The sequence below is a fragment of the Erinaceus europaeus genome, chromosome 12, assembly GCF_950295315.1.
Source record: "Erinaceus europaeus chromosome 12, mEriEur2.1, whole genome shotgun sequence".
NCBI classification, from domain to species: domain Eukaryota; kingdom Metazoa; phylum Chordata; class Mammalia; order Eulipotyphla; family Erinaceidae; genus Erinaceus; species Erinaceus europaeus.
This window is the reverse complement of record NC_080173.1, coordinates 84,543,895-84,569,845: the sequence shown is the minus strand read 5'-3', so window position 1 is coordinate 84,569,845 and position 25,951 is coordinate 84,543,895. Positions and strand designations below refer to the sequence as shown.

Genomic DNA, 25,951 nt, shown 5'->3' with positions numbered 1-25,951 from the left:
GGGGATCAGCTGAACTGGGGGGAGTTGGCGGGGGTGTTTGGGAGCTGAGAGACATTCGGATCTCTGAGAGTTGGGTCTCAATGGGTCATCTAGAGCCTTTCTCTTTTCTTTCTTTCTTTCTTTTTCTCTTTCTGATTTTTAAATGTTTTTTTCCTTTTGTTGCCCTTGTTGTTTTACTGTTGTTGTAGTTATTATTGTTGTTGATGTCGTCACTGTTGGATAGGACAGAGAGAAATGGAGAGAGGAGGGGAAGACAGAGAGGGGGAGAGAAAGACAGACACCTGCAGACCTGCTTCACCGCCTGTGAAGCGACTCCCCTGCAGGTGGGGAGCCGGGGTTCGAACCGGGATCCTTATGCTTGGCGCCACTTGCGCTTAAGCCGCTGTGCTACCGCCTGATCTCCCTTCTTTCTCTTTTTCTTTCTTGTTCTTTTTTTTTTATTTAAATAATTTATTTATTCATGAAAAAGATAGGAGAAGAGAAAGAACCAGCCATCACTCTGGTACATGTGCTGCCGGGGATCGAACTCAGGACCTCATGCTTGAGAGTCTAGTGCCTTAGCCACTGTGCCACCCCTCGACCCCCGACCACTTTCTTGTTCTTTTTAACCGGAGCACTGCTCAGCTCTGGTATATGGTGATGCGGGGAACTGAACCTGGGACTTCGAAGCCTCAGGCACCAGAGAGCCTCTTTGCAGAGCCTTTATGCCCCATCTCCTGCTCATCTAGACTTCGGGGACTGAGGGTGGAGGGGGTGTCTGTGGGGACGCCAGGCCGGAGGGGGCGCGGGGTCCCTCGGAGGCGCCTGGGGAGCGGCCAAGGCCACGTGCGCGGGCTGTCAAGCCCGAGGGCATCACTGGGGTCCACCCCAGGGTGGGCCTCTCCTGAGGGGCCCTGAGGAGGGTGGGGGACGGGGTGCGCAGGGTCTGAGGCGGCATCCAGGCTGGACCTGAGGGCCAGGTGGGCACACGGCACACGGCAGCAGGTGTCTATGCCGGCCCTCAGCGCACTTGGCCACAGCACCTGAGGCGGCTGAGGAGCCAGTTCCAGAACGTCTGACCCGGCGGGAGGAGGCGCGAGAGCGCGAGAGGCGGCGACCCCACTAGACGGCTGAGCAGCCGGCGCCGCGCGCTGGGGGCGGGGCCACCTCCTGGGCGGGCGGGGGCGGGCGGGGGCGGGCGGCCCCGCCCCCAGGCGCGCTACCGGTGGAGGCGGCGGCGCCGCGCCCGGGGTGTGGGGAGTGGGGTGGACTTGGGTCCCTTCCAGTGTCAGCTCCGACTTTTCGGGGCTCTCTGTGCGCCGGTAACCGTCCTAAGCCCCGACATTCTACTCTTCCCTCAGCGTCCCCGGTGGGCCCCGCTGTCCCGCTGGCATTGCCCTTTTAAGCGGAGTCGTTCCAGTCTGTCCCGGGCCGGTCCGGGGGGGGGCGCGCGCGCCCGCCCGCTCTCTCGCGTGCGCGCGCCCGCCGGTCCCCCCGCCCCTCGCTCCCGCCCCAGCTCGCGCTGCCCGGGCGGGCGCCGGCCGCTGGCGCCGCCGCTGCTGCTGCCGCCCCCGGGGCGCGAGTCCGCCGCCCGCCGCCCGGGGACCCGGCGAGGGGCGGGGGCAGCCCTGAACCGGCCCGGGAACTCCCCGGCTCCAGACTCCCGCTTCCCGGAAAGTTCGTCCCTTTGCCCACAGCCGGCCGCCTCCGGGAGCCCCGCCGCGGCGAGGTGAGAGCTGGGGGAGGGGCTGGGGGCGCCCGGCGGGGAGTGTGCGCGGCTGGGGGGCGGCGGGCGGGGAGCCGGGGGCTGGGTGTGCGGGACGCGGCGGGGCCCGGCGGGGCGCGGGAGCCGCGATCATGTGCTGGTTGGTCCCGTGGAGGCGCAGAGAGGTGCCAGGCCCGGCGCGGCCGGACGGAAGGACAGGGGTCCCCACGGCCCCCTCAGACGGGCCGCGCCGGCTGAAGCGCTGCAGGGTGGGCGAGTTGCAGTGGGTCCGTGATGCCCCGGTGTACCCCAGCTGTTGCTTTGCGCCGCCCCGGCAGAGACCCCTGTACCTGCCACCCCCCCAGTCCCTTGGCGGCGATGTCGTCTCCCAGCAGTGCCGCCCCCTCCCCCGGCTGCCCCCTGGGCTCCAATGGCGTCGGAGTTGCATGTCCTCTGAGGTGTCTCCCCTTCCCCTCCCTGCCCGGCCGGGCTCCAGGAGTCAGGGCTGTTCTTCCCGAGCTAGTCTGATTTCAGCTACTCTCTTCCTGTGCGGAGACAAACCTTCTTCCCATTCCCCTGCCCGGATCCTGCCCAGGTGGGCGGGAGGCTGAGCCCCCCCAGCACCTCAGGACCTGGAGATCCTTGGAGGCCCAGAAGGGGGCCCGGCATCCAGATTCCTCTCCACAGACCTCCACCCTGCTGTCCCTTGTCCCTTGGGCGTGGGCTGCTCAGCCTCTCCTCTGAGGGTGTGGGCACCCGATCACCCACATTCCTAGCCTCCAGCCTGGCACCTTACCCAGGGGCAGTGGACGCCGGAGCTCTAGCCCCAGGCTGGGACTGGGACCCGCCCGCTTGCTTTCCCTCGCCTCCCCCTTCAAGGGACCCCAGTACCGTCCTTTCTCCCCAGAAGGACACAGGTATTCGTGTCCCCCCGGCGCAGCAGTCCTGCTCCTGCGTGTTGGTGTGATGAATACAGGATGACCCCACCCTCCCCTGCCCATTGTCCTGGATCCTGTGAGGAGGAAACGCCGGGGGGGGGGGGGGGGGAGGGGCTGGGCGAGGGGTTTGGGGCCCACAGACGTGCTCTGTGTGGATCCCAGTCCTGCGCTCTCACTCCAGCCCTTGGACTTTGCCCATCCGCAGTCGTTTTTTCGTTTTTGTGGAAATTGTCCGTCCTGCTGCTTTGGGGGCAGGTTTTATGTTTGGCACGTCTGTGTTTTCTGTCTTGCGTCCTGTCTTCCTTTTCTCTTTTTATTTTTTATTGAAATATTTATTTATTTATTTATTCCCTTGTGTTGCCCTTGTTGTTTTATTGCTGTAGTTATCGTTGTTACTGATGTCGTGTTGTTGGATGGATAGGACAGAGAGAAATGGAGAGAGGAGGGGAAGACAGAGAGGGAGAGAAAGACAGACACCTGCAGACCTGCTTCACCACCTGTGAAGCGACTCCCTGCGGGTGGGGAGCCCGGGGCTAGAACCGGGATCCTCACGCCAATCCTTGCGCTTTGCGCCACGTGCGCTTAACCCGCTGCGCTACCGCCCAACTCCCTTTTCTCTTTTTATTATTATTGCCTTTGTAGCTTGACTCGGTCTTGCCTCTCCCCCTTTCTCAGTGTCTGTGGCTTTCTGCTCCTTTTCCCTTCTGGACACTCTTAAGTGTCTGCCTATGTCTGTCTTGTCTGCCTCTCTTTGAATTGCTCTCCGTTTAGCTTCTTCTTCTTTTTTTTTTTTCAATTTTTTAAATATTTATTTATTTATTTATTTTCCCTTTTGTTGCCCTTGTTGTTTTTTTATTGTTGTTGTAGTTATTATTGTTGTTACTGATGTCTTTGTTGTTGGATAGGACAGAGAGAAATGGAGAGAGGAGGGGAAGACAGAGAGAGGGAGAGAAAGACAGACACCTGCAGACCTGCTTCACTGCCGGACCGGGCTTGAACCGGGATCCTTACACTGGTCCTTGTGCTTTTCGCCACCTGCGTTTAACCCGCTGCGCTACCGCCTGACTCCCTCCGTTTAGCTTCTGTCCGTCTTAGTGTTCAGTACTGTGACGAGTGACGAGGAATAAAAATATCATCCCTGGCCTTGGATTCACATTGTATTTGTCCACTCGAGAGGGATGACAGCGGTACTAACTTTCCAAACGTTACTCCATCCCTTCCCTTCCAACCCTGGGAACCCAGACATAACTCTGCAGCCACGGGTGTCTCCTAACAACCACTCTTCCCCCACAACCAGGGATTTCCCCACAGCCCCAGCTGGTGTGGTCAGGCCCCAAGTGTAGGATGGGGCTCCTGCGAGGGCTGGTGGCAGCCAGAGCTGATACAGCCCCCCTGATCTGGGGCCAGGACGCCAGGTAACTGGGCTAGAGCCCCTTTGAGCTGGGATGTGGCTAGAGAGAGAGATAGGAACATCGTTGGGAATCTCTGGGAGGAAGGTCAGGGTACTAGGAGCTGAGAATTGGGTAGCTGGGTTTGGGGTATGTGAGTGGAGAAATTCATTCTGAAGAGAAGTTGGGAGGCAAGGTCTGGATTCCCTCCCCTGACTCCCTCCCTGACCCTCTATCCCCTCGTGGCTCTGACCACTTCTCCCTCTGTCTTCCAGCTGAGGAGGGTGGAAATATCTGGAGCCATGGCTGGCGCCTCTGTGAAAGTGGCAGTGAGGGTTCGGCCCTTCAACGCCCGTGAGACCAGCCAGGATGCCAAGTGTGTGGTCAGCATGCAGGGCAGTACCACCTGTGAGTGACTCCCCAGGGCCTGACTGGGCACAAGGAGGGCAGACTGGGTCCACTACGCAGGCCATTCCTGCCCGGGGCAAACTGTGAGCAGGGTTGTTCTGAGCACCGAGCAGGTGCTAGTTTTAAGGGCGGGAGCTGGGGCAGGCTGGCCTTTCTGTGTTCCCAGTCCCTGGGAAGGGGGAATGTTGGCTGGGAGCCCTCCATTGCCCAATCCAGGGAGGCAGTCCATGGGGGGGCGGGTCCTGGGAGCCAAAATTAGCATTGGTGACTGGAGGGGGTGGGGAATATTAAAGGGGAGAGAGGAACGGGGACAGAGGTGGGGAGTGGGATGCCTGGATTCTAGAGGTTTGTGAAAGAGAAGGCAGAGGTTGGGAGTATCTAATTTTGACTTTGCTCTGCTTTCTCCTGCCCTCTCAGCTATCATCAATCCCAAACAGAGCAAGGATGCCCCCAAAAGCTTTACTTTTGACTATTCCTACTGGTCACACACTTCGGTGAGGTCACTGGGCTGAAGGAGGAAAGAAGCAATGAGGGACAGGATTTCTGTCCTGGGGAGGTGGGATGGCCGGGAAATAGTGTCCAGGGGATTGGTTGGGACTGGGTGGGGAGGATCAGGACTTCTGGCTTTGTAGGACCCTGATACCAAGATGGGGCTGGGGGTGGGGTGGGTGGGCAGTATTCCTTGGGATAACTAGAAACTGCAATTCTCAGGAGTGATTGGGATCATGATAAAGGTAGGGGAACACAGGGCCATTGATCATGAGTGATAGGGGCAGGCCTTTTGGGATCTAGATACCCAGGACAAAGGCATCTAGGGTTCCTGCTGTCTTTCTTTGTTCACCTTGCACCTAGGCCGAGGACCCCCAGTTTGCTTCTCAGCAACAGGTGTATCAGGACATCGGAGAAGAGATGCTGCTCCATGCCTTTGAAGGCTACAACGTGTGCATCTTTGCCTATGGGCAGACTGGCGCTGGGAAATCCTACACTATGATGGGGCGGCAGGAGCCAGGGCAGCAGGGCATCGTGCCCCAGGTATGTGCCTGGGACCTGGCAGGCAGTCATGGCAAGAGCATCTTCAGCAGGTCCTAGGGCAGAGATGATGGGGATTGCAGAGTAGAGAAGTGACTCTCCAAGGCCTTTTGTGATAGGGAGGGAACGTGAGACTGCGCTTCCAGAACCCCGTGAGAAGGGGATCTCTGCTCCCACCAGACAATGAAGCTCATGAAATGAGCCAGACTTTAACATCAGAGACCCCTGGGAGGGGCCAGGCGGTGGCGCACCTGGTTAAGCGCATACATTACAGTGTGCAAGGACCCAGGTTCAAACCCCTGGTCCCCCACCTGCAGAGGGAAAGCTTCACAAGTAGAGAAGCAGGGCTGTGGGTGTCTCTCTGTCTGTCCCCCTTTCCATCTCTCCCTCCCCTCTCAATTTTTGGCTGTCTCTATCCAATGAATAAATAAAGCTAAATTTAAAAAAAAAGAGAGAGAGAGGCTCCTGGGTCTGAACCCTGGCTCTACCAGTTGCTCCTATTTTATCTCATCACTTAATAACAAGAGTATAACTCTCCTGCAGAGTTATGAACTGCAGTAAGATAGTGGCTTTAGAAAAGTCTTTTGTGAATAACCCAAAGCTGACCATAATCTCCCTCCCCTACCCTGTAGCTGTGTAGCGCAGTGGCCTGGAATCAGGATGTCTGGGTTTGCATCCCAGCTTACTGAATGCTAACCTGTGACCCTGAGCAAATGTATGCCCCCCTTTTTTTTTCTGCCTCCAGTCACTGGGGGCTTAGTGCCGACACTATAAATCCACCACTTCTGGCGGCCCCCCCTTTTTTTTCCCCCTTTTCATTAAATAGGACAGACAGAAATTGAGAGGGTTGGGGAGATAGAGAGAGAGAGAGAGCTAGATACCTGCAGACCTGGTTCACCACTTGTGAGGCATCCCTGCCATAGGTGGGGAGTGTGGGTTTGAACTCAGATCCTTGCACCAATCCTTGTGGGTAGTACTGTGTGCGCTTAACTGGGTGTGCCGCTGCCTGGCCCCCAAAATGTGTGCCTCTCTGAAGCTCTTTTCCCACCAGTTAAATGGAAATTGCCCCTCCTTCAGGACTGTGATGAAGGTTAAACAGGGTCACTTGGGACAGGGCCTGGCCTGGTTCTGGGCACTGCAGGTGTGCCATGAACAGCAGCTTCTCTGTGTCCCCCTTCAGCTCTGTGAGGACCTCTTCTCTCGTGTTAGTAAGAACCAGAGTGCTCAGCTGTCCTATTCTGTGGAGGTAAGCCTGGGTCTGGGGGTGGGGGTGTTAATGGAGGGCACCACATCCCTGGGCAGGGAGGGAGAGAGCAGAGTGATTACGACCAAGTGTAGTCTTTAGAGTCAGACTGCGTGGGATCTATTCCTAACTCTGCCAGTTACTTAACTGTGGCCATGGGCATATGAGTTCATCTCTCAGCTTCTGTTCACCTGTGGAGTGACTGGTGCCTCCTTGGGTTAGGGTCAGTGAGCTCTCACAGAAAGACTTGGCTTCTGTTATCTGTATTCCATCCAGTGGATTTTAGGGACAAGTCTCATCATACTAATGACTGATAACTTTGTTATCCTTTATTTGTTTCTCCCACTCAGGTGAGCTATATGGAAATCTATTGTGAGCGAGTACGAGATCTTTTGAACCCCAAGAGTCGGGGCTCTCTGCGGGTCCGGGAGCACCCCATCCTGGGCCCCTATGTGCAGGATCTATCAAAACTGGCTGTGACCTCCTATGCAGACATTGCTGACCTCATGGATTGTGGAAATAAGGCGCGGTGAGGCAGGCCTGATGGAGTGGAGGGGAAGGGAGTCAGGGTTAGGATGGTGAACCTCGGAGCACAGTGACGACTCCTCTCCCCCTTACCCCTCCTCCCCCAGAACTGTGGCTGCCACCAACATGAATGAGACTAGTAGCCGTTCCCATGCTGTCTTCACTATCGTCTTCACACAGCGCTGCCATGATCAGCTCACTGGATTGGACTCAGAGAAGGTGGGCCATCTGCTAACTGGGATGTCGATGTGACCAAAGGGTCCTCCTTCCTGCTTATGCCGGGTGGGATGTTTTCTCAGGGCTCCCACAGTTCCCTGCCACCCTCTCACACTCACCCCCCCCCCCCACTGGTATCACAATTCCTTTCTAGAATTCTGAGGGCAGGGTTGGATCCTGTTCTCTACCTTGTCCTGGTGTATACTAAATGTCTAATCAGTGGTTAAATGAGTAACCAGCTCCTTACTGTTGTCGTTATTTCATTTTTTCGCCCCCATCCCCTTGCCTTGCCCCTTCTTCTGGCTTTCTCTGTTCATCAGTTGCCCAAACGCCTGCAGGGATGTCCTAGGTTTGCTGGTCTCTCATCCTCACCGACCTCAGTCATGACCTTCCTTCCTCTTTCCGCTGATCCCAGGTTAGTAAGATCAGTTTGGTGGACCTCGCTGGGAGTGAGCGGGCAGACTCCTCCGGGGCCCGGGGCATGCGCCTGAAGGTAAGGGGGCTTAAGAGGGATGGGCAGGGCCAGTGCTGGGGACTGTGGTTGTCCTAGTCTTACCCTGGGAGTCTAACTGCTGGGAAGGAGAAGAAGACCTCATTCTCTGTTCCTCATCTTTCTCTAGGAAGGTGCCAACATCAATAAGTCCCTGACTACTCTAGGGAAGGTGATCTCGGCTCTTGCAGATATGGTGAGACCTTGTGGTGAGAAGGGAAGGGGCTCTGGGAAAGGGGACGAGGGGTAGCCCAGCCTGACCCCCTTCCCACTTCCATCCCATAGCAATCAAAGAAGCGGAAGTCGGATTTTATCCCTTACAGGGATTCTGTGCTCACCTGGCTACTCAAGGAGAATTTGGGTGAGGGGCTCCTCCTCTCTTTTTGCTGACCCTGCCACCATCCCACTAACCTTTTTTTTGACATAAATCCCCTTGCTGCCCCCAGACTAACATTGTCCCATTGACTCCCCCTACCTCCAACCTGGGGTATATCTCTGAGGATGCTTTCCTAATACTGAAATCCAAGCCACATCTTGTCTTTCAGGCTGAGGGCCCCTGATCACCTGACTCCCTATGACTCCTCTCTGAACCCCCTACACACACACACACACACACACACACACACACACACACACACACTGCTGACTTCATCCTCTTCCCACTGCTCCACAGATGGCTGCTATCCCTCACCCCTGCTCCCTCTGACACCAGATATGGTTAACTCCACAACTCTTAGCTCCAGCCCTACTTCACACAGTAACCATATCAGACCCCTCCCTTGGCACTGAGACATCCCCACCTCCCTCTCCTCCTCGGCCCCTGACCTCATGACCTAGACTGACTTTTCTAAGGACCCAGCCCAGCTCAAGGTTGCTTCTCCTCTCCACAGGTGGGAACTCACGCACAGCAATGATTGCGGCCCTGAGTCCTGCGGACATCAACTATGAGGAGACTCTCAGTACCCTCAGGTGGGGCTTCGGCTCAGGCAGGGTTGGGGGCAGCATATGATAGGTGCCAGGTGCACAGAGGCAGGTAGCTCAGGACCTGCCTGGCGGTCCCTCAGCTCTTGCCCAATATTTTGAGAAACCTGGGAGGGAGCAAGGAAGCCAGGCAATAGATCTTGAATCACCTGTACCTAGGTTCCCTACTAGTCCCCATCCTCCTGCCCCCCCTTAGGTATGCTGACCGTACCAAACAGATCCGCTGTAACGCCATCATCAACGAGGACCCAAATGCCCGGCTGATCCGGGAGTTGCAGGAAGAGGTGGCTCGGCTACGGGAGCTGCTGATGGCTCAGGGCCTCTCAGCCTCTGCTCTGGGAGGTAGGGCGCCAGGGGAGGGGCAGCTCAGGGATGCTTCTTGACCCACTCGTCCTCTTCATTTGCCTCCATCTAGTCCTGGGGCCAGATGGAATTCTGTGCTCAAGGAACATGGCTACATGTAAGAAGAGGAGGCTGATCATGCTTTCAGATGTTACAGAACTGGGAAGGACTGACTCTCTGATGGAGAGTTAGAATTTAAAGAGGTTTTGAAGGGGCCAGGTGGTGGCACACCTGGTTGAGCACACATATTATAATGCGCAAGGACCCAGGTTAGAGTCCCCAGCCTCTGTATGCAGGGAGAAAGTTTTTTTTTTAAAATTTTTTATATTTATTTATTTTCCCTTTTTGTTGCCCTTGTTGTTTTTCATTGTTGTTATAGTTGTTGTTGATGATGTCGTTGTTGTTAGATAGGACAGAGAGAAATGGAGAGAGGAGGGGGAAGACAGAGAGGGGGAGAGAAAGATAGACACCTGCAGACCAGCTTCACCGCCTGTGAAGGGACTCCCCTGCAGGTGGGGAGCCGGGGGCTTGAACCGGTATCCTTAAGCAGGTTCGTGCACTTTGTGCCACGTGCACTTAATCCCCTGCGCTACCACCCGAATCCCAGGGAGAAAGTTTTATGAGTGGTGAGGCAGACTGCAGGTCTCTCTCTCTTTTTTAAATTATTATTATTAAATTTTTTAAAATATTTATTTTCCCTTTGTTGCCCTTGTTTTTTATTGTTGTTGTAGTTGTTGTTGTTATTGATGTCGTTGTTGTTGTTGTTATTGATGTCGTCATTGTTAGATGGGACAGAGAGAAATGGAGAGAGGAGGGGAAGACAGAGAAGGGGAGAGAAAGATAGACACCTGCAGACCTGCTTCACCGCCTGTAAAGTCACTCCCCTACAGGTGGGGAGCAAGAGGCTGGAACTGGGATCCTTCCGCCAGTCCTTGCACTTTGCACCATGTGTGCTTAACCTGCTGCGCTACCGCCCGACTCCTGTTTTAAAATTATTTTGATTTATTATTAGATAGAGACAGAAATCAAAAAGGGAGAGTGAGAGAGGGAGAGAGACAGACACCTGCAACCCTGCTTCACTTGAAGCTTTCCCCCTTCAGGTGGGGACCAGGGGCTTGAACCTGGGTCTTTGTGCACTGTAATGTATGTGCTTAACCAGGTGCACCACCACCTAGCCCTCTCTATCTTCCCACTCCTCTCAATTTCTGGCTGTCTCTATTCAATAAATAAAGATAATAAATATTAGAAAAAAAGTAGATCCACTTAATAAAACAAAAATAAACTTTAAAAAAAAAAAGATTTTGACAGGCTCCTAGAACTGCTGAAGTGACAGGAACAGGAGAAAATGGCAAGCCATGTACTTATGGTCCAAACGATAGATCACTAAGAATAGGCTGCTGGGGTATTTGACGTTCTTGTGAAAGATCAGGGGAAATATTTTAGCTAACTATCTGTGTGACAAGAGTTAACCATGGAACGACTTTTAAAACAATGTCAACCTCACTGATAGCAAATAGCATATATTTTAGAGGATGTGTAATTCTTGCTGATTGCGTCAGATGTGGCGTCTGCATTGTCTTGGGTTCCATCCTATTTAGGATAGTCAGGGTGCTTAGGGACACAGTGGGAAGGAATAAGGATGTCAGTTCTTCAGTGAAGGCTGTACTCTTGGCCCTGGTGGTGGCCCACTGGAAGAGTGCAGGACTTGTAAGTGTGAGGTCCTAAATTCAGTCCCCTGCAGTGACTGTGCCAGTGCAATTCTCTGGTTCTCTCTTGTATGTACATTTATTTATTTATTTTGAGAATGGTAAAGTAGGCCTTTTTATATTTGAAGGGTAGTCTTGCAAAAGAAAAGGCATTATTGGTTGCTCTTATACCAGAGGGTAGAACTAGAAACAGGTGGCACAGAGTTCAGCTCAGTACTATTAAGGACTTTTCATAAAAGTCACATGACAGTGAGAGGAACTGGCTGCTTCATTCAGAAGGGAGTTCTCCATCCTAGCTGCCTTTTGTTGAAACTGCTGTTGGAGGGATCCTTGCTTGGTGGAAGTTGAGCAAATGTCTCTGAAGCTCTTGTAGACTGATCCTCCGTGAGGTTTTTTTCTATGACTTTCATCAAGTTCTTTTCTTTTAAACCAGAGCACTACTCAGCTCTGGATTCTGGTGATGCCAGGGATTGAACGTGTAACCTCCGATGTCTCAGTCATAGACGCCTATTGTGTTAGTACTATTGGTCTTTCTCTGGCCTCAGTTACACATGTTTATTGATTGTCATCAGGGTTATGGATGGGGCTCGGTGCCAACATTAAGAATCCACTGCTCCAGTAGCCTTTTTTTTGCTTTTTTTCTTCCTGATTTTTTTTTTAATTAGCTAGGACAGAGAACGAGGAGATAGAGGAGATAGGGAGAAAAAGGTATCTGCAGACCTGCTTCACCCTGCAGGTGGGGGAGCTGAGGCTCGAACCTGGGTCCTTGTGCTTGGTAATATGTGCTCTTTTTTTAAAAAAAATTATTTATTTATTCCCTTTTATTGCCCTTGTTTTTATTGTTGTTGTTATTGATATTGTTGGCTAGGACAGAGAGAAATGGAGAGAGGAGGGGAAGACAGAAAGGGAGAGAGAAAGATAGACACCTGCAGACCTGCTTCACTGCCTGTGAAGTGACTCCCCTGCAGATGGGGAGCTGGGGGCTTGAACCAGGATCCTTATGACGGTCCTTGCGCTTCCCACCACGTGTGCTTGACCCATTGCGCCAATGCCCGACTCTTGGTAATTTGTGCTCTTAATTGGGTGTGCCACTGCCTGGCCCCTAGTTTCGCCTTTCTTTAGCCTTACTCTTACTCTTTTTTTTTTCCTCTCACAGGCCTGAAAGTGGATGAGGGGAGTCCTGGAGCTGCTCTGCCAGCTATAGCATCTCCCCCTGCTCCAGTTTCACCCTCATCTCCCCCTACACACAACGGAGAGCTGGAACCATCGTTTTCTCCCAACACTGAGACTCAGATTGGTCCTGAGGAGGCCATGGAGAGGCTGCAGGTGGGAAGTTGGAACTGGCAAGGGGTGGGGGCCTAGGGGCTGCTAGGAGTTTAGTTTCCTAAGCCAAGGTTGAAGGGGACAAAGGGAGTGGTATGGCTCCATGGTAGGTGAATAGCCTAGACTGTCCTGACCCCTGCCTGTCTTGTGCTCCCAGGAGACAGAGAAGATTATAGCTGAACTGAATGAGACCTGGGAGGAGAAACTACGAAAGACAGAAGCTCTGAGGATGGAGAGGTGTGAGGGGTGGAAGCCTGGGAAGGGGTAGCGGTTGGCCCTTCAGGGAAAGGGCTCACGGAGGTAACGGTAATGGACTAACACTTGCCTCTCTGTCCTTAGAGAAGCACTGCTGGCTGAGATGGGGGTTGCCGTCCGGGAAGACGGAGGAACTGTAGGCGTCTTTTCTCCGAAGAAGGTGAATGAGAGGTTGGGTGAAGAGTCCTAGGAGATTCTTGATTCTTAGGAAAAGGGTTTGAGGTAGCAAGGTGATGAGTTCCAACTCTGAGGTCAAATGATCTCACTCTCACCTCTGTCCTTACTCCTGCCACCTCCTGTGTTGTTTGGTCATCGTTACCATCTCTCTCCATCTGATAGCCAGAGAGTTGAGTGCTTACTAGATGCCTGTGTGGGACACAAGAAACTACAGAAGGAAGACAGGGTCCTTGTCTTTAGAGGATTTCAAGAGCTGCTTAGAATCTAGGTATTTGAAAACACAACTACAAGGTTGTATGTCAGCTTACATACAGACTTTATCTCTAGGTTCGTAAGATATGGGTTACAGGGAGTCGGGCGGTAGCGCAGTGGGTTAAATGCATGTGGCACAAAGCACAAGGACTGGCGTAAGGATCCTGGTTCAAGCCCTCGGCTCCCCACCTGCAGGGGAGTCGCTGCACAGGCAATGAAGCAGGTCTGCAGGTGTCTGTTTTTCTCTTCTCTTTGTCTTCCCCACCTCCCTCCATTTCTCTCTGTCCTATCCAACTACAGTGACATCAATAACAATAATAACTACAACAATAAATCAACAAGGGCAACAAAAGGGAAAATAAATATTTAAAAAAATTAAAGAAAAAAAAGGAAATGGGTTACAGTGGTTACCCTACGAGAGTGACAACACGTAGGAAATTAGAGGTTGGTTGCACAGCGATTGCTCACTGTATATACTCTAGCATTTGTTGTTTTTTTCCCTTAAAAATAAGTTTTTAATGTAAATATTTATTTATTTTTGTTGGTTAGGAGAGAGAGAAATGGAGAGAGGAGGGGAAGACAGAGGGGGAGAGAAAAATAGACACCTGCAGACCTGCTTCACCGCCTGTGAAGCGACCCCCCCTGCTGGTGGGGAGCCGGGGGCTCAAACTGGGATCCTTGTGTGGTCCTTGTGCTTTGAATTATGCGCATTTAACGTGGCGCGCCACTGCCTGGCTCCCAATATTTATTTTACTTTAGAGAGAGAGAGAGAGAGACAGAGACACCATAGCACTGCTGAGCTCTCTCGTATGGTGGGGCTGGGTATTGAACCCGGGGCCTCAGAGCCTCAGCCTGAGACTGTTTTTGCATAACCATTGTGTTGTGTCCCCAGCCCAAGATATCTATTTAGATAGAGACAGGCGGGGGGATGGGGTGGGGTGGGTAGTGGTGCACTTGATTGAGCACATACTTTACACTGTGCAGGGACCTGTGTTCAAGCCCCCACACCCTGTCTGTAGGGGGGAAGCTTCACAAGCAGTGAAGCAAGTCTCTCCCCCCCTTCTCCCTCCCTCTCTTTCTCCCACACCGTGTCTCCCTCTCTCCTCTCAATTTCTCTCTGTCCAATTATATAAGAAAGAGAAAAAAGGAAAAAAATGGTTACCAGGAGTGGTGGACTTGTGTGGGCCCCGAGCCCCAACAATAACCCTGGTGCAATAAAGAAATGAAAATGAGAGGCACAGAGACACACACACCACAGCACTGAGGCTTCCTTTAACTTGGTGGGTGGGAACTGGGCTCAAACTAGGGTTGCTCACATGGCAAAACAGCACACTATCCAAGTTAAACTGTTCCACTAACATTTATTTGCTTTTTAAATATTTATTTAGTAATGAGAGAGCAGGGGAGGGAGAGAAAACCAGAGCATTACTCTGGCACATGGTGATGTTGGGGATTGAACTTGGGACCTCATGCTTGAGGGTCTAACACTTTATCCATTACATTACCTCCTGGACCACAAGAGTTTTACTTTTTTTTTTTTTTTTTTTACCAGAGCACTGCTCAGCTCTGGCTTATGGTGGGGCAGGGGATTGAACCTGGAACTTTGGAGCCTCAGGCATGAGAGTGTTTGCATAACCACTATGCTATCTACCCCTGCTCGAGTTTTACTTATTTTTGTAAGAGAGCAAATAAGAGACTAGAATATCACTCAACTGTGGCATACCTGGTGCTGAGGATTGAACCTGGGGCCTCTGGGGCTTCAGATGTGCTCTACCGTTGAGATAGCTCCTGGTCTTCACTTGAATTTTATATTTGGTATATTTGTTACTCACACACAAAAGTGAAAAGTACATTTTAAAAAGAATAATAGGGAAGATGAGACTTAAAAGTAAGCAGACGAGTACACCCTAAATTACAAGATATTGATTGTAAGCACACTGAGAGGCTTAAAGATGAAAGCTTGTGGTCCAGGAGGTGGCGCAGTGGAGAATGCGTTGGACTCTCAAAGAGGAGGTCCTAAGTTCAGTCCCTGGCAGCACATGTATCAGAGTGATGTCTGGTTCTTTCTTTCTCTTTCTCCTCCTATCTTTCTCATTAATAAATAAATAAAATCTTTAAAAAAAAAAAGATGAAAGCTTTAGTGCAACCTTGGAGTTGCACAGAAATGGGTTTTCTGAAGATGATTTGGAAATTGGAGACTGAAAAATGACAGGATTTGGGAGTATAGAGGGAGCAGGGAGGATGGTGTACAAACCAGTTTGAGTAAAGCAGGAACTTCCAGTCCCATCAGGGGCCTGTCACCCCTGTCTGGCTCACAGTAGAAGCAAGAACGATGGAGTCAGGTTCAAAGTCAGATCCACAAAGCTCAGGGCCAGCCCTGGTTACTGGAGGTGTTTTTATTTTGGAGTGGTGCCCCTCTCAGTTTTCTGGTCATTTAGGAGGCTGATCAGAGATCAGGAACAGGGATTGGAAAAGAGGGGAGGGTTTGCCCTATCTGGCAAGGAAACGAGAGAGCTGTAGGGAGGGGCCAGGCTGAGGGGCCTCACCTGGGGTTGGGTCTGAAGTGCTTTGGCATCTTCTGAAACCTGTATCTGCAAGTGGATATCTTTAAAAAAATTTTTTTTAATATTTATTTATTTATTTTCCCTTTTGTTGCCCTTGTTTAACATTGTTGTGGTTATTGATGTTGTTGTTGGTGGATAGGACAGAGAGAAATGGAGAGAGGAGGGGAAGATAGAGCTGGGGGAGAGAAAGATAGACACCTGCAGACCTGCTTCACCACCTGTGAAGCGACTCCCCTGCAGGTGGGGAGCCGGAGGCTCGAACTGAGATCCTTATGCCTGTCCCTGCGCTTTGCGCCACGTGCGCTTAACCCACTGCGCCACCGCCTGACTTCCTGCAGGTGGATATCTAAGGAGTTTCTGCCATAGTTGCAGAGTCTGAGAAATTGTAGAAAAGAGAGGGAGAAATTGATACGGTGGATATTTCTTCCCTGGAGGTTCACACTGCTCAGGGATGCCAGTTACTGAAGCCTAAGGGCCACTGAGAGGGAATCTCTTTTTTTCTTTTCTTTTTTTTTTTTCCTTTCTTTTCTTTTCATTCCTTTTCTTTCTAACTTCCAACAGCAGTGGCAACAATAACAACAACAATAACAACAGGGGCAATAAAGTGGAGTAAATGGCGTCCAGGAGCAGTGGATTCATAGTGCAGGCACGAGCCCCGGCAATAACCCTGGAGGCCGAAAAAAAAAGTATATAAGCAAATAAATAAACAAGCAAGCAGACTAGGGATTGGCACAATGGATAAAGCATCAAACTCTTAAGTATGAGGTCCTGAATTTGATTTTTGGCACTTTGTGTGCCAGAATGATGCTCTGCTTCTTTGTTTCATTTTCTCTGTCACTAATAAATGAGTATCTTTAGGAACAGCCAAACACTGATCTTTGCCAAGCTGATTGGTTAAAAAAAAAAAAAGTGGGCTGGGGTGACAGCATAATGGTTATGCAAAAGGCTCTCATCCTTGAGGCTCCAAAGTCCCAGGTTCAGTCCCCAGGAACACCATAAGCCTGAGCTGAGAAGTGTTCTGGTTGTTTTATCTGTATGTCTCTTTCTCAAAAGATTTAAATAAAGAATATTAAAAAAAAAAAAGTCTCAGTAGTAGTGCAACAGTCTGATGCCCCAGAAGTCCCAGACTCAACCCCTTTCAAAGCAGTGGGGTCGTGGTCTGGAAGGTGGCACAGTGGCTAAGGCACTAGACTCTCAAGCATGAGGTCCTGAGTTCGATCCCAGGCAGCACATGTACTAGAGTGATGTCTGATTCTTTCTCTCTCTCTCCTATATTTCTCATTAATAAATAAATAAAATCTTAAAAAAACCCAAAAAACAGTGGGGTCTAGGCTCTAACCTAGGCCGTGCACATGGCAAAGTAGCACACTACTCATGTGAGCTATTTTTCAGCCCTTGATAGGGTGTTTCCTTCTCTTCTCTTCTCTTCTCTTCTCTTCTCTTCTCTTCTCTTCTCTTCTCTTCTCTTCTCTCTTTTCCCAGAACACTACTCAGCTCTGTTTTTTTTTTTTTTTTAATTTATTTATTTATTGGGGAATCTCACCTCTGGTTTGTGGTAGTGTGGGGATTGAACCTGGGACCTTGGTGCCTCAGGCAAGAGAATATTCTCCCTTGATATGTTTTCAAAATTGTTATTAAAAATATTGTATTTATTCTGATGAGAAAGGGGGGGCAAGAAGAACCTAAGTGCTGCTCAGCTTTGGCTTAAGGTGGTGCTGGGGTTTAAACTAGGGACTTCAGCGCCTCAAGCATGAGAGTCTTTTGCATAACCATTATGCTATCTCTCCAGTCCAAAATATTTATTATTTATTTATTTATTCCCTTTTGTTGCCCTTGTTGTCTTATTGTTGTAGTTATTGTTGTTGTTATTATTATTTTTAAAGAGGCAGTCTGACCACACTGCTACCTCCTGGAATGCAAGGAAGATCCTATTATTTTTGTTTATTAGTGAGAGAGAGGGAGGGGAGAGAAAAAACAGAGCATGATTCTGGCACATGTGCTTCTGGGGACCAACTGGCAACCTCATGCTTGAGTGACTAACACTAACCACTGTACCACCACCCATCCCAAGTCCTTGGCATTTTTTTATATCTTTAAAGAGTGTATGCATTTCAGAGAGAGAGAGAAAGCTATTAGATTTGTCTGAGAAATGGGTTTGGTGGGAGTAACTCCAACTTGAAAATGGTCAGGTGGGAATTGGGTCCTGGCTACAGTTTGCCTTAGAGCTAAAAGCCTTAAGTAAAGTTCTTGTTCTTTCCAGGCTGACAAAATAGCTCACTAGGATAATGTACTGCTTTCTCATGTGTGTGACGTAGGTTCGAGCCTGGTCCCCACTGCATTGATGGGAGGTTTGGTGCTATGATATCTCTCCCCCATCCTTCCTCTCTCTGTCTCATTGTCTCTGTCTCTATCTGAAGAAGAAGAGCCTTTTTTTGTGGTGCACGTGCCTACTCCCTGCTCTTGGCCTAGAGACCTCTCAGATCAGTGATTTTTAAGTCTGGCTTACAGCTTCCTTTATAGAGGGAGTGTTTGGGGATAGTGGTGGGTATTAACTCGGGCTCTGCATCCCCAGCCTTGGCCTGCTTATCTGCTTGACGCATTAGACTCACAGGTAAGGTTTCATTGGAACAAAGGGTTTTAGGACTGAACAAAGATTGAAAAGCAGTGCCCTAAATCGTGTCTCTTCTCCCCAGAGATAGATCACTTTCTGATTCCAGAGCCCATCAGTGTTTGCCTGTCCCAAAGCAGACCTGCCGATGCAGTGTAGGGAGGGGATGTGAGCATCCCGTGGGAGAAGGGGAAGAGTTGGAGCAGTGATTTGTGGGGTGCCTGTGTGGAGGGGCCAATACGTGGGTACATAGTATTCTTGCTCATCAGGGATTCAGGCTCAGGCTTACTGTTGTGGGGACAGGTCCCCAACTGTGAGGCCTCTCATAGTTCATAGACTGCTGCTTGTTCCCCCGCCCCACCCCCACATCCACCCTGTGCTTCCTTACCTCTGCTTTTGTTCAGATTTCTTTTGTCTGGAATGCTCTTCCATTTGCATGTCCTCCACCTCCTCCTCAAAGATCAGCTCCCGTGCTGCCTTTCTCAGGAAGCCCTGACCCCACTGAGCACCTATAGCTTTTCACTTTATTGTCTTTGCATGTGGACCCCACCCATGACATGGTGACACCTAACCTCCTGGGAAGAAACGAAAGCATCGGAAACTGTCTTGAAGCATGGTAATGGTGTTTCCATGCCAAGTCTCACCTTCCAAAGCTGACTTTGATTTCCTTACTGATGGGAAAGCAGCATCTAGGTTTGAGTCCTCTCTGTCCCTCCTAGTACCTTATTGATCTCACTGGTTTTTTCCCCTCCCCCAAGAGCTGGGGTTTTGTGTGTGTATGATTTCACTAAACCAGGTCACATTTTTTTTTCTCTCTCTCTCTTTTTGATTTTTAAAAGTTTATTTAATCAGAGAGATACAGAGAGAGAGAGAAACCAGAGCACTGCTCAGCTCTGGATGATGGCAGTGCTGGAGTTTTATTATTATTATTTTTTTATATTTATTTATTTACCCTTTTGTTGCCCTTGTTTTTTTATTGTAGTTGTTGTTATTGATGTTGTCATTGTTAGATAGGACAGAGAGAAATGAGAGAGGAGGAGACGATAGAGAGGGAGAGAGAAAGATAGACACCTGCAGACCTGCTTCACTGCCTGTGAAGCAACTCCCCTGCAGGTGGGGAGCGGGGGGCTCAAACTGGAATCTCCTCACGCCAGTCCTTGCACTTCGTGCCACATGAGCTTAACCCGCTGCGCTACCGCTCGGCTCTCGCCAGTGTTGGATATTGAACCTGGGACTGCAGAGCCTTGGGTTTGAAAGTCTTTTGCATAAACATGCTATCTCCACAGTCCTCTTTCTTTTTTGTTTTTAATTGTCATTAAAAGGGTTATTGATGGGACTCAGTCCTGGTATGAAGAGTCCACTACTCCTGGTAGCTGTTTTTCCTTTTTGTTTGATAAGATAGAGAAATTGAGAGGGGAGAGAGATAGGTAGAGAGAGAGAGACCTTCAGCAGTGCTTCACCACTTATGAAGTCCCCCCCCCCCTTGCAGGTGTAGTCTGGGGACTAGAACCTGGGTCCTTGCACATGGTAACACGTGTGCTTAACTGGGTGTGCCACTGGCAGCCCATGCAGGGCATTTTTTCATTCAATTAGAGGAATACACACAGAGAGGAAGAGACACCATAGCCCCAGAGCTCCCTCTGGTAGTACAGTATCTTCATGTGGTACTAGAACTTGAACTAGACCATGCACGTGGCAAGGCATGTATGCTGCCCATTGGGCGATCTCTCCAGCTCTTCAGTGGAGACTTGCACATAGAAAACTCACAGTAGGGGGTCGGGCGGTAGCGCAGCGGGTTAAGTGCACATGGAGCAAAGCGCAAGGATTCTGGTTCAAGCCCCTGGCTACCCACCTGCAGGGGGTCACTTCACAAGTGGTGAAGCAGGTCTGCAGGTGTCTATCTTTCTCTCCCCCTCTGTCTTCCCCTCCTTTCTCCATTTCTCTCTGTCCTATTCAGCAGCAATGACATCAATAACAACAACAATAATAACCACAACAATGATAAAAAACAAAGGCAACAAAAGGAAAATAAATAAAAAAGTAAATAAATAAAATATTTTATATAAAAAAAAAAACTCACAGGAGTCGGGTGGTAGCGCAGCGGGTTAAGTGCAAGTGGTGTGAGGTGCAAGGACCGGCATAAGGATCCCGGTTCAAGCCCCTGGCTCCCCACCTGCAGGGGAGTCGCTTCTCAGGTGGTGAAGCAGGTCTGTAGGTGTCTATCTTTCTCTTCCCCTCTGTCTTCCCCTCCTCTCTCCATTTCTCTCTGTCCTGTCCAACAATGACGACATCAATAAAACAACAAGGGCAACAAAAAGGAATAAATAAAATAAATATTTATAAAAAACAAAACTCACAGTAAATCCTTGAGGCAGAGGATTTTGTTATGGTTGAAAGGCTTGGGAGAGCTTCATGGAGGAAATGGTGTTTGAGGTAGACTATGAAGGACATGAAAAAGTGATTGATTTTCACTGGTGAGGAGGAGGTAGAATATGGAGGGAGGCTGTTTCTGGAGTGGGAGTGTGGTGAGCAGTTCCCCAGGTACTCAGGGATGTTTATGACCTGCTTCTGGAATGAGCTCTGTTATTCACTGCACAGGAGAACAGAAGGGGAGAGATCTAGGAAAGGGACGTGGGTTGTTGGGATGGGGTCCTGTCATCGAAGAGGCCCAGAGATGCCTGTGTATGAAACAGCCTCAGGTAGGCACTCATGGGCTGCCAGGTGGAGTGATCGGAGCAGAAAAGCATGACATAGACACAGGGATGTGTGAACAGGAAGCTGGGAGACTGTGGGAGACGGTCGGAAGTCAGGCGAGCCTGTGATGGGCTGGTGCCGAGGGTGTAGACTGATGTGGACTGAGACAGCAGCCAGGAGACGTCCCAGGCTTGGCAGCTGGTGTTGAGAAGGGGTGTGGAGAGAGCAAGGCGTGTTTGCTGCCAGAGTTACATGCCTGGGAAGGGTGGGGTGTCGTAAGAGAAACAGGTCTGGAAAAGGTGTTTTGGGGGAAGGGAATGGCTGGGTTTTCAACACAGAATGATCAGCCTGGTATGTGGATTTGGTCAGGGAGATATCAGCAGGGACAGGCCCAGGCAACTGTGACAATGACCCTACTCCAGTGTGACACAATCCTAGACTCGGAGATGAGTCGGGTCTGCTGTGAGTGACAGCTTTGTTCTGATTCCTTTTGAACTGAACTGATAGCTGATATTTCTTTTTCCTTTATTTCCTTCTTCCTCCTTTTTTTTTTTTTTTTTTAATTTACTTAGGAGAGAGAGAAGGAGAGAGAACCAGATAGATCATCACTCTGGCACGTGAGATGCCTGGGGTCAAACTTAGGATCTAGTGCTTAAGAGGCCAATGATTTTATTTGTTTGTTTTGTTTTTTTGCTTTCACCAGAGCACTGTTCAGCTCTGGCTTATGGTACGGGGGATTGAACCTGGGACTTTGGAGCCTCAGGCATGAGAGTCTCTTTGCATAACCATTATGCTATCTACCCCCGCCCACCAATGATTTTTATCCGTCGTACCACCTCTTGTGTTGCTGATATTTCATTTGTACATTGTAATTATAAAAGCAATCAGTAACCCTAAAAATTTGAGCTGGAATAAAAGGTGGGAAGTATCAGTCCCCTAACCCAATTCCCTCCCTTACTCTTCAGAAATGATAGAATACATTTTAACGGAAGAAAAGATAAAACCTGGGCACAAAGTAGCACAGGGAAATCAGAGGCTAAGGGCAGGTGGATTCTGATGTTTCAGGTGGGTTATAGTGCCTTTCAAAAAAAAAAAAATACTGGAAGGGTTTGTTGATTGGGGAGGGGGCACCACAGGGCTGACAATTTTGTAGCCCCTTGTGTGTGAGCAGAGTGCTTCTGGAGATGAACTGTGTAAGTGCGAGCGTTCAGCAAGGGAGGATAGCAGCATAGGGGAGAACAGGCATGCTGGGACCCAGAGAGGTGTCTGCTGAAGCCCTTGACCTCTCTCTCCCCTCCTCAGACTCCCCACCTGGTGAACCTGAATGAAGACCCTCTGATGTCTGAATGTCTGCTCTACCATATCAAAGATGGAGACACCAGGTAGTGTTGCGTCGGTGGCCTGTGGAGTGACCTTTTTCTTTAGGGTGTGGTTGCAGCAGAATGTCCATACTGGTCGTTCCCTTTCTTGCTGGTCTCACTGGAGACCTCCAGCTCTCTGGACAGCTGCCTCCACTCCCCTGCCTGCTTCCTGAAAAGCTGCTGAGCCTTGTTTCTCAGAGGTAGACCTGCCTCCACCCAATACTTTGGTGTAGTTACAAGACACATGCTGGGGGGGCTGGGTGGTGGCGCACCTGGTTGAGCGCACGTTACAATGTGCAAGGACCTGGGTTCGAGCACCCAGTCCCCACCTGCAGGGGGAAAGCTTCGCAAGTGGTGAAGCAGTGCCACAGGTGTCTCTCTGTCTCTCATCCCCTCTATCCCTCCCTTCCCTCTTGATTTCTGTCTGTCCAATCAATAAAGATAATAAAAAAAAATAAAAAGATACATGCTAGGGCCAGACTGACCCAGTGATGAGGGATAACTCCTGATTTGCCAGGAGGGAAACAATAGAGCACTAAGTGTTTAGTACCGGTGCCTTGACATCTGTGGTGAGATTCTTCCCAGGCAGAGTAGGGAGGGGAAAATAGCATCCCAGGCCCATGCTGTTGGGGGACAGTGCCCACATGGCAGGCTCGATGGCCTTGTTGGCTAATGCTAATGAACCTGAGACTTGGTGAGAATGCCCCTTCTTCTGCCCACCACAGGCATTTACCTTCATGATTATTGTGGGTAGTGCATGAGCCCTTGGGGTGATAAGTCTAGGACAGATGGAAGGCCCAAAGCCGAGTGTGTCCATTACACTCCATGTATCTTTTCCTCTTTTTGCTCTGTAAACAATGACCAAGGAGTCAGGTTGATCTGGCTTCAAATCCCCATCTTCACAGGTGACTTCACCACTGAGCCTCAGTTTTCCCATCTGTGAAATGAGAATAGTTATGCTTCACTCACTGAATCGGAAGAGCTTATGTCCAGGAGGGGCTGGGCGAGTGCCTGGCACTTGCTCAGGAAGTTTTGGCCATTGCTTCCCCAGGGTCGGCCAGGTAGATGTGGACATCAAGCTGACTGGGCAGTTCATTCGGGAGCAACACTGTCTGTTCCGGAGTGTCCCTCAGCCGGATGGAGAAGGTAATGGCTGGGGAGTGTGAGTGGAATTGCTGATCAGGGAGAGAGACAAGCCCATATTCCATCCCATACACTGATAGAGAGACTTGGGCTGGGCGCCAGGAGTGTGATTATCTAAGAAGGGAATATGTCCACACCATCAGAGGGACTTCAAAGATGATGCAAGCTTTGGAGTACTACATGATAGTATTCTTTGAGCCCTGCTCCTCAAGACTCTGTAATGAGCAGGGGCAGTGAGGGCCCCCTAGCCAGCAACAGAAATGCTGTGGTGTGCCAGGTTTTGGTGAAAAGAAGGGGCTGCCTTTTCCTTATGCCAGTCCTTGTGCTTTGTGCCACGTGTGCTTAACCTGCTGTACTACTGCCTGACTCCCTCTGCCTTTTCCTTAATGTTAAATTAAGATTTTTTAAAAAAATGAAAATCATATATATATATATATATATATATATATTTGTTTAACCAGAGCACCAGCTCTGGCTTATGGTGGTGTGGGGGATTGAATCTGGCATGAGAGTCTCTGCATAAAAACCATGCTGTCTCCCCCACCCTGACAATCCATATTTGTTTCAGTGGCTTATCTGAATTAATTTGGAAAGTCTATACCAGGGCCCATGTGGTGAAGCACCTGGTTAAGCACACACAATACCATGCACAAAGACTAGGGTTTAGCCCCTGCTCCCCGTCTGCAGAGGGGAGGCTTCAGAAGTAGTGAAGCAAGTACTGCAGGTGTTTCTCTGCCTCTCTCCCTCTTTATCCCTCCTGTGCCCTCAAATTCTCTCTGTACTATCAAATAACAATAAAATGCAAGGGGCCGGGTGGGGTGCACCTGGTTGAGCACACACATTACAGTGTGCAAGGACACAGTTCAAGCCCCTGGTCTCCACCTGCAGGGGGAAAGCTTCATGAGTGGTGGAGCAGTGCTGCAGGTGTCTCTCTGTCTCTCTCCTCTATGTCCCTATCTCCTCTCAATTTCTGTCTCTAATAAATGAATATGTAATTTAAAAAAAAATGCAATGTATATATAAAAAGTCTACTTATCCATCTATGACAATAGAGGTTTCTGTGAATTAACTGGCCTTTGTGTCCCCCTTGTATTCCTCTGGTTCCACAACTTTCACAGATTTTTATTATTTTCTATTTTGATAGAGGTGGAGAACAGATAGAGAGGGAGAATGAGACAGAGAGACACCTGCAACACCACTCCACCACGGGTGAAACTTACCTTGTATTGGGGATCCTGGACTCGAGTTCAGTCCCTCGTGCATGGTAACATATGTGCTCTACTGGATATGCATGGGCAGCACTACTGTGTGTGATATGTATGTGTGTCGCCAGGGTCTTGTACATGTGATTTTATTGTTCCTGGGCCACTTTTTAAAAACCTTTTTTTTTTTTTTTTCTGTTCAGCACTGACATGGTGGTGTGGAAGACTGAATCTGAGACTTTAGAGCCTCAGGCATGAGAGTTTGTTTGCATAGCCATTATGCTGTCTACCCCTGCCCTGCAAATCTTTATTTTTACTTTAAAATATATATATATTGGGAGTCGGGCGGTAACGCAGTGGGTTAAGCACATGTGGTGCGAAGCGCAAGGACCGGAGTAAGGGTCCCGGTTCGAGCCCCCGGCTCCCCCCCTGCAGGGGAGTTGCTTCACAGGTGGTGAAACAGGTCTGCAGGTGTCTATCTTTCTCTTCCCCTCTCTGCCTTCCCCTCCTCTCTCCATTTCTCTCTGTCCTATCCAACAACGACAACATCAATAATAACTACAACAATTTAAAAAAACCAAAGGCAACAAAAGGGGGAAAATAAATAAATTAAAAAAAATAAATATATATTTTGTGTGGCTTCCAGCTTAGGTTTAAGACATGCTCATTGGGCCTCATTGGTTCAGGGTCAGTAGATAAAAGCTGTCTGTCTAGTCTGTTTCAAGTCCCCAGTGGCAGCAAACACTTCCGACACTGTGGGCTGCAAGTGGTTGAATCAGTTCAGCTGAGTGTATGATTGCTGAGTTCCTGTTCTGTGGTTATCTCACGCCACTGCTGGAACAATACCAAAACGGTACCAGACTCTAAAAAATAAGCCCACCCCCAGGAGTTTAGAGTGCGCTTGGGCAGATGACAGTCAGGTAGGATGCTATTAAAGTACTTGTAAAGGCATCTGTATTTCTGTGCCCCAAAGGGTGGGGCACTCTAAAGTTTTAGTGCCTTTGAGCCTTTGTTCTTATGGCGGATTTAGATTTGACCAAAAATAAGCAGAGAAAACGAGGTGGGCAGCACAGACAGAAGCGGGGAGTTACTGTATACTGATCATCTGTCTGTTTCGTGCCTCTGCATTTCTTCAGGCAGCTAACAGGTAAGGGAATTGGAGCTCTGAGGGGCTAGGGACTTTTGCTCAGGATCACACAGAAGACGGCAAAACTGGCTTCAAAGGCAGCGTGGCAGGCTCCGGGACAGTGCTTTGAACCCTGCCCCAGGCAGTCTCAGTATAGGTCACTGTGGGCCATGGACATAGAGAAGAAGGCTGCTGTATCTAGGCCATAGCAAATTACCTCTTTGTCCAACCGAGTTTCCCTTCTTTATACCCATCCCTTCTTAGGTTTAGATTATTTGTTGACCTGCTTATTCTTT

General features: G+C 49.9%; 1 protein-coding gene across 2 annotated transcripts in view; it reads left to right on the top strand.

The window, feature by feature from the left end:
- The first annotated feature begins 1,303 nt into the window (after positions 1 to 1,303).
- Positions 1,304 to 25,951, top strand: part of KIF1C (kinesin family member 1C) — a 36,255-nt gene continuing 11,607 nt past the window's right edge. Inside the window, exons 1-18 of one of the 2 annotated variants that reach the window (XM_060204210.1) lie at positions 1,304 to 1,708; positions 3,920 to 4,037; positions 4,286 to 4,418; positions 4,836 to 4,912; positions 5,271 to 5,450; positions 6,628 to 6,693; positions 7,041 to 7,219; positions 7,323 to 7,434; positions 7,847 to 7,924; positions 8,052 to 8,117; positions 8,207 to 8,282; positions 8,812 to 8,890; positions 9,099 to 9,244; positions 12,107 to 12,276; positions 12,431 to 12,510; positions 12,613 to 12,688; positions 22,126 to 22,205; positions 23,236 to 23,330. In XM_060204210.1, the coding sequence (XP_060060193.1) occupies positions 4,313 to 4,418; positions 4,836 to 4,912; positions 5,271 to 5,450; positions 6,628 to 6,693; positions 7,041 to 7,219; positions 7,323 to 7,434; positions 7,847 to 7,924; positions 8,052 to 8,117; positions 8,207 to 8,282; positions 8,812 to 8,890; positions 9,099 to 9,244; positions 12,107 to 12,276; positions 12,431 to 12,510; positions 12,613 to 12,688; positions 22,126 to 22,205; positions 23,236 to 23,330 (1,666 nt within the window). In that variant the 5' untranslated portion in view covers positions 1,304 to 1,708; positions 3,920 to 4,037; positions 4,286 to 4,312. The remainder of the gene's footprint in view (positions 1,709 to 3,919; positions 4,038 to 4,285; positions 4,419 to 4,835; positions 4,913 to 5,270; positions 5,451 to 6,627; positions 6,694 to 7,040; positions 7,220 to 7,322; positions 7,435 to 7,846; positions 7,925 to 8,051; positions 8,118 to 8,206; positions 8,283 to 8,811; positions 8,891 to 9,098; positions 9,245 to 12,106; positions 12,277 to 12,430; positions 12,511 to 12,612; positions 12,689 to 22,125; positions 22,206 to 23,235; positions 23,331 to 25,951) is intronic. The other variant, XM_060204211.1, reaches the window with a different exon arrangement.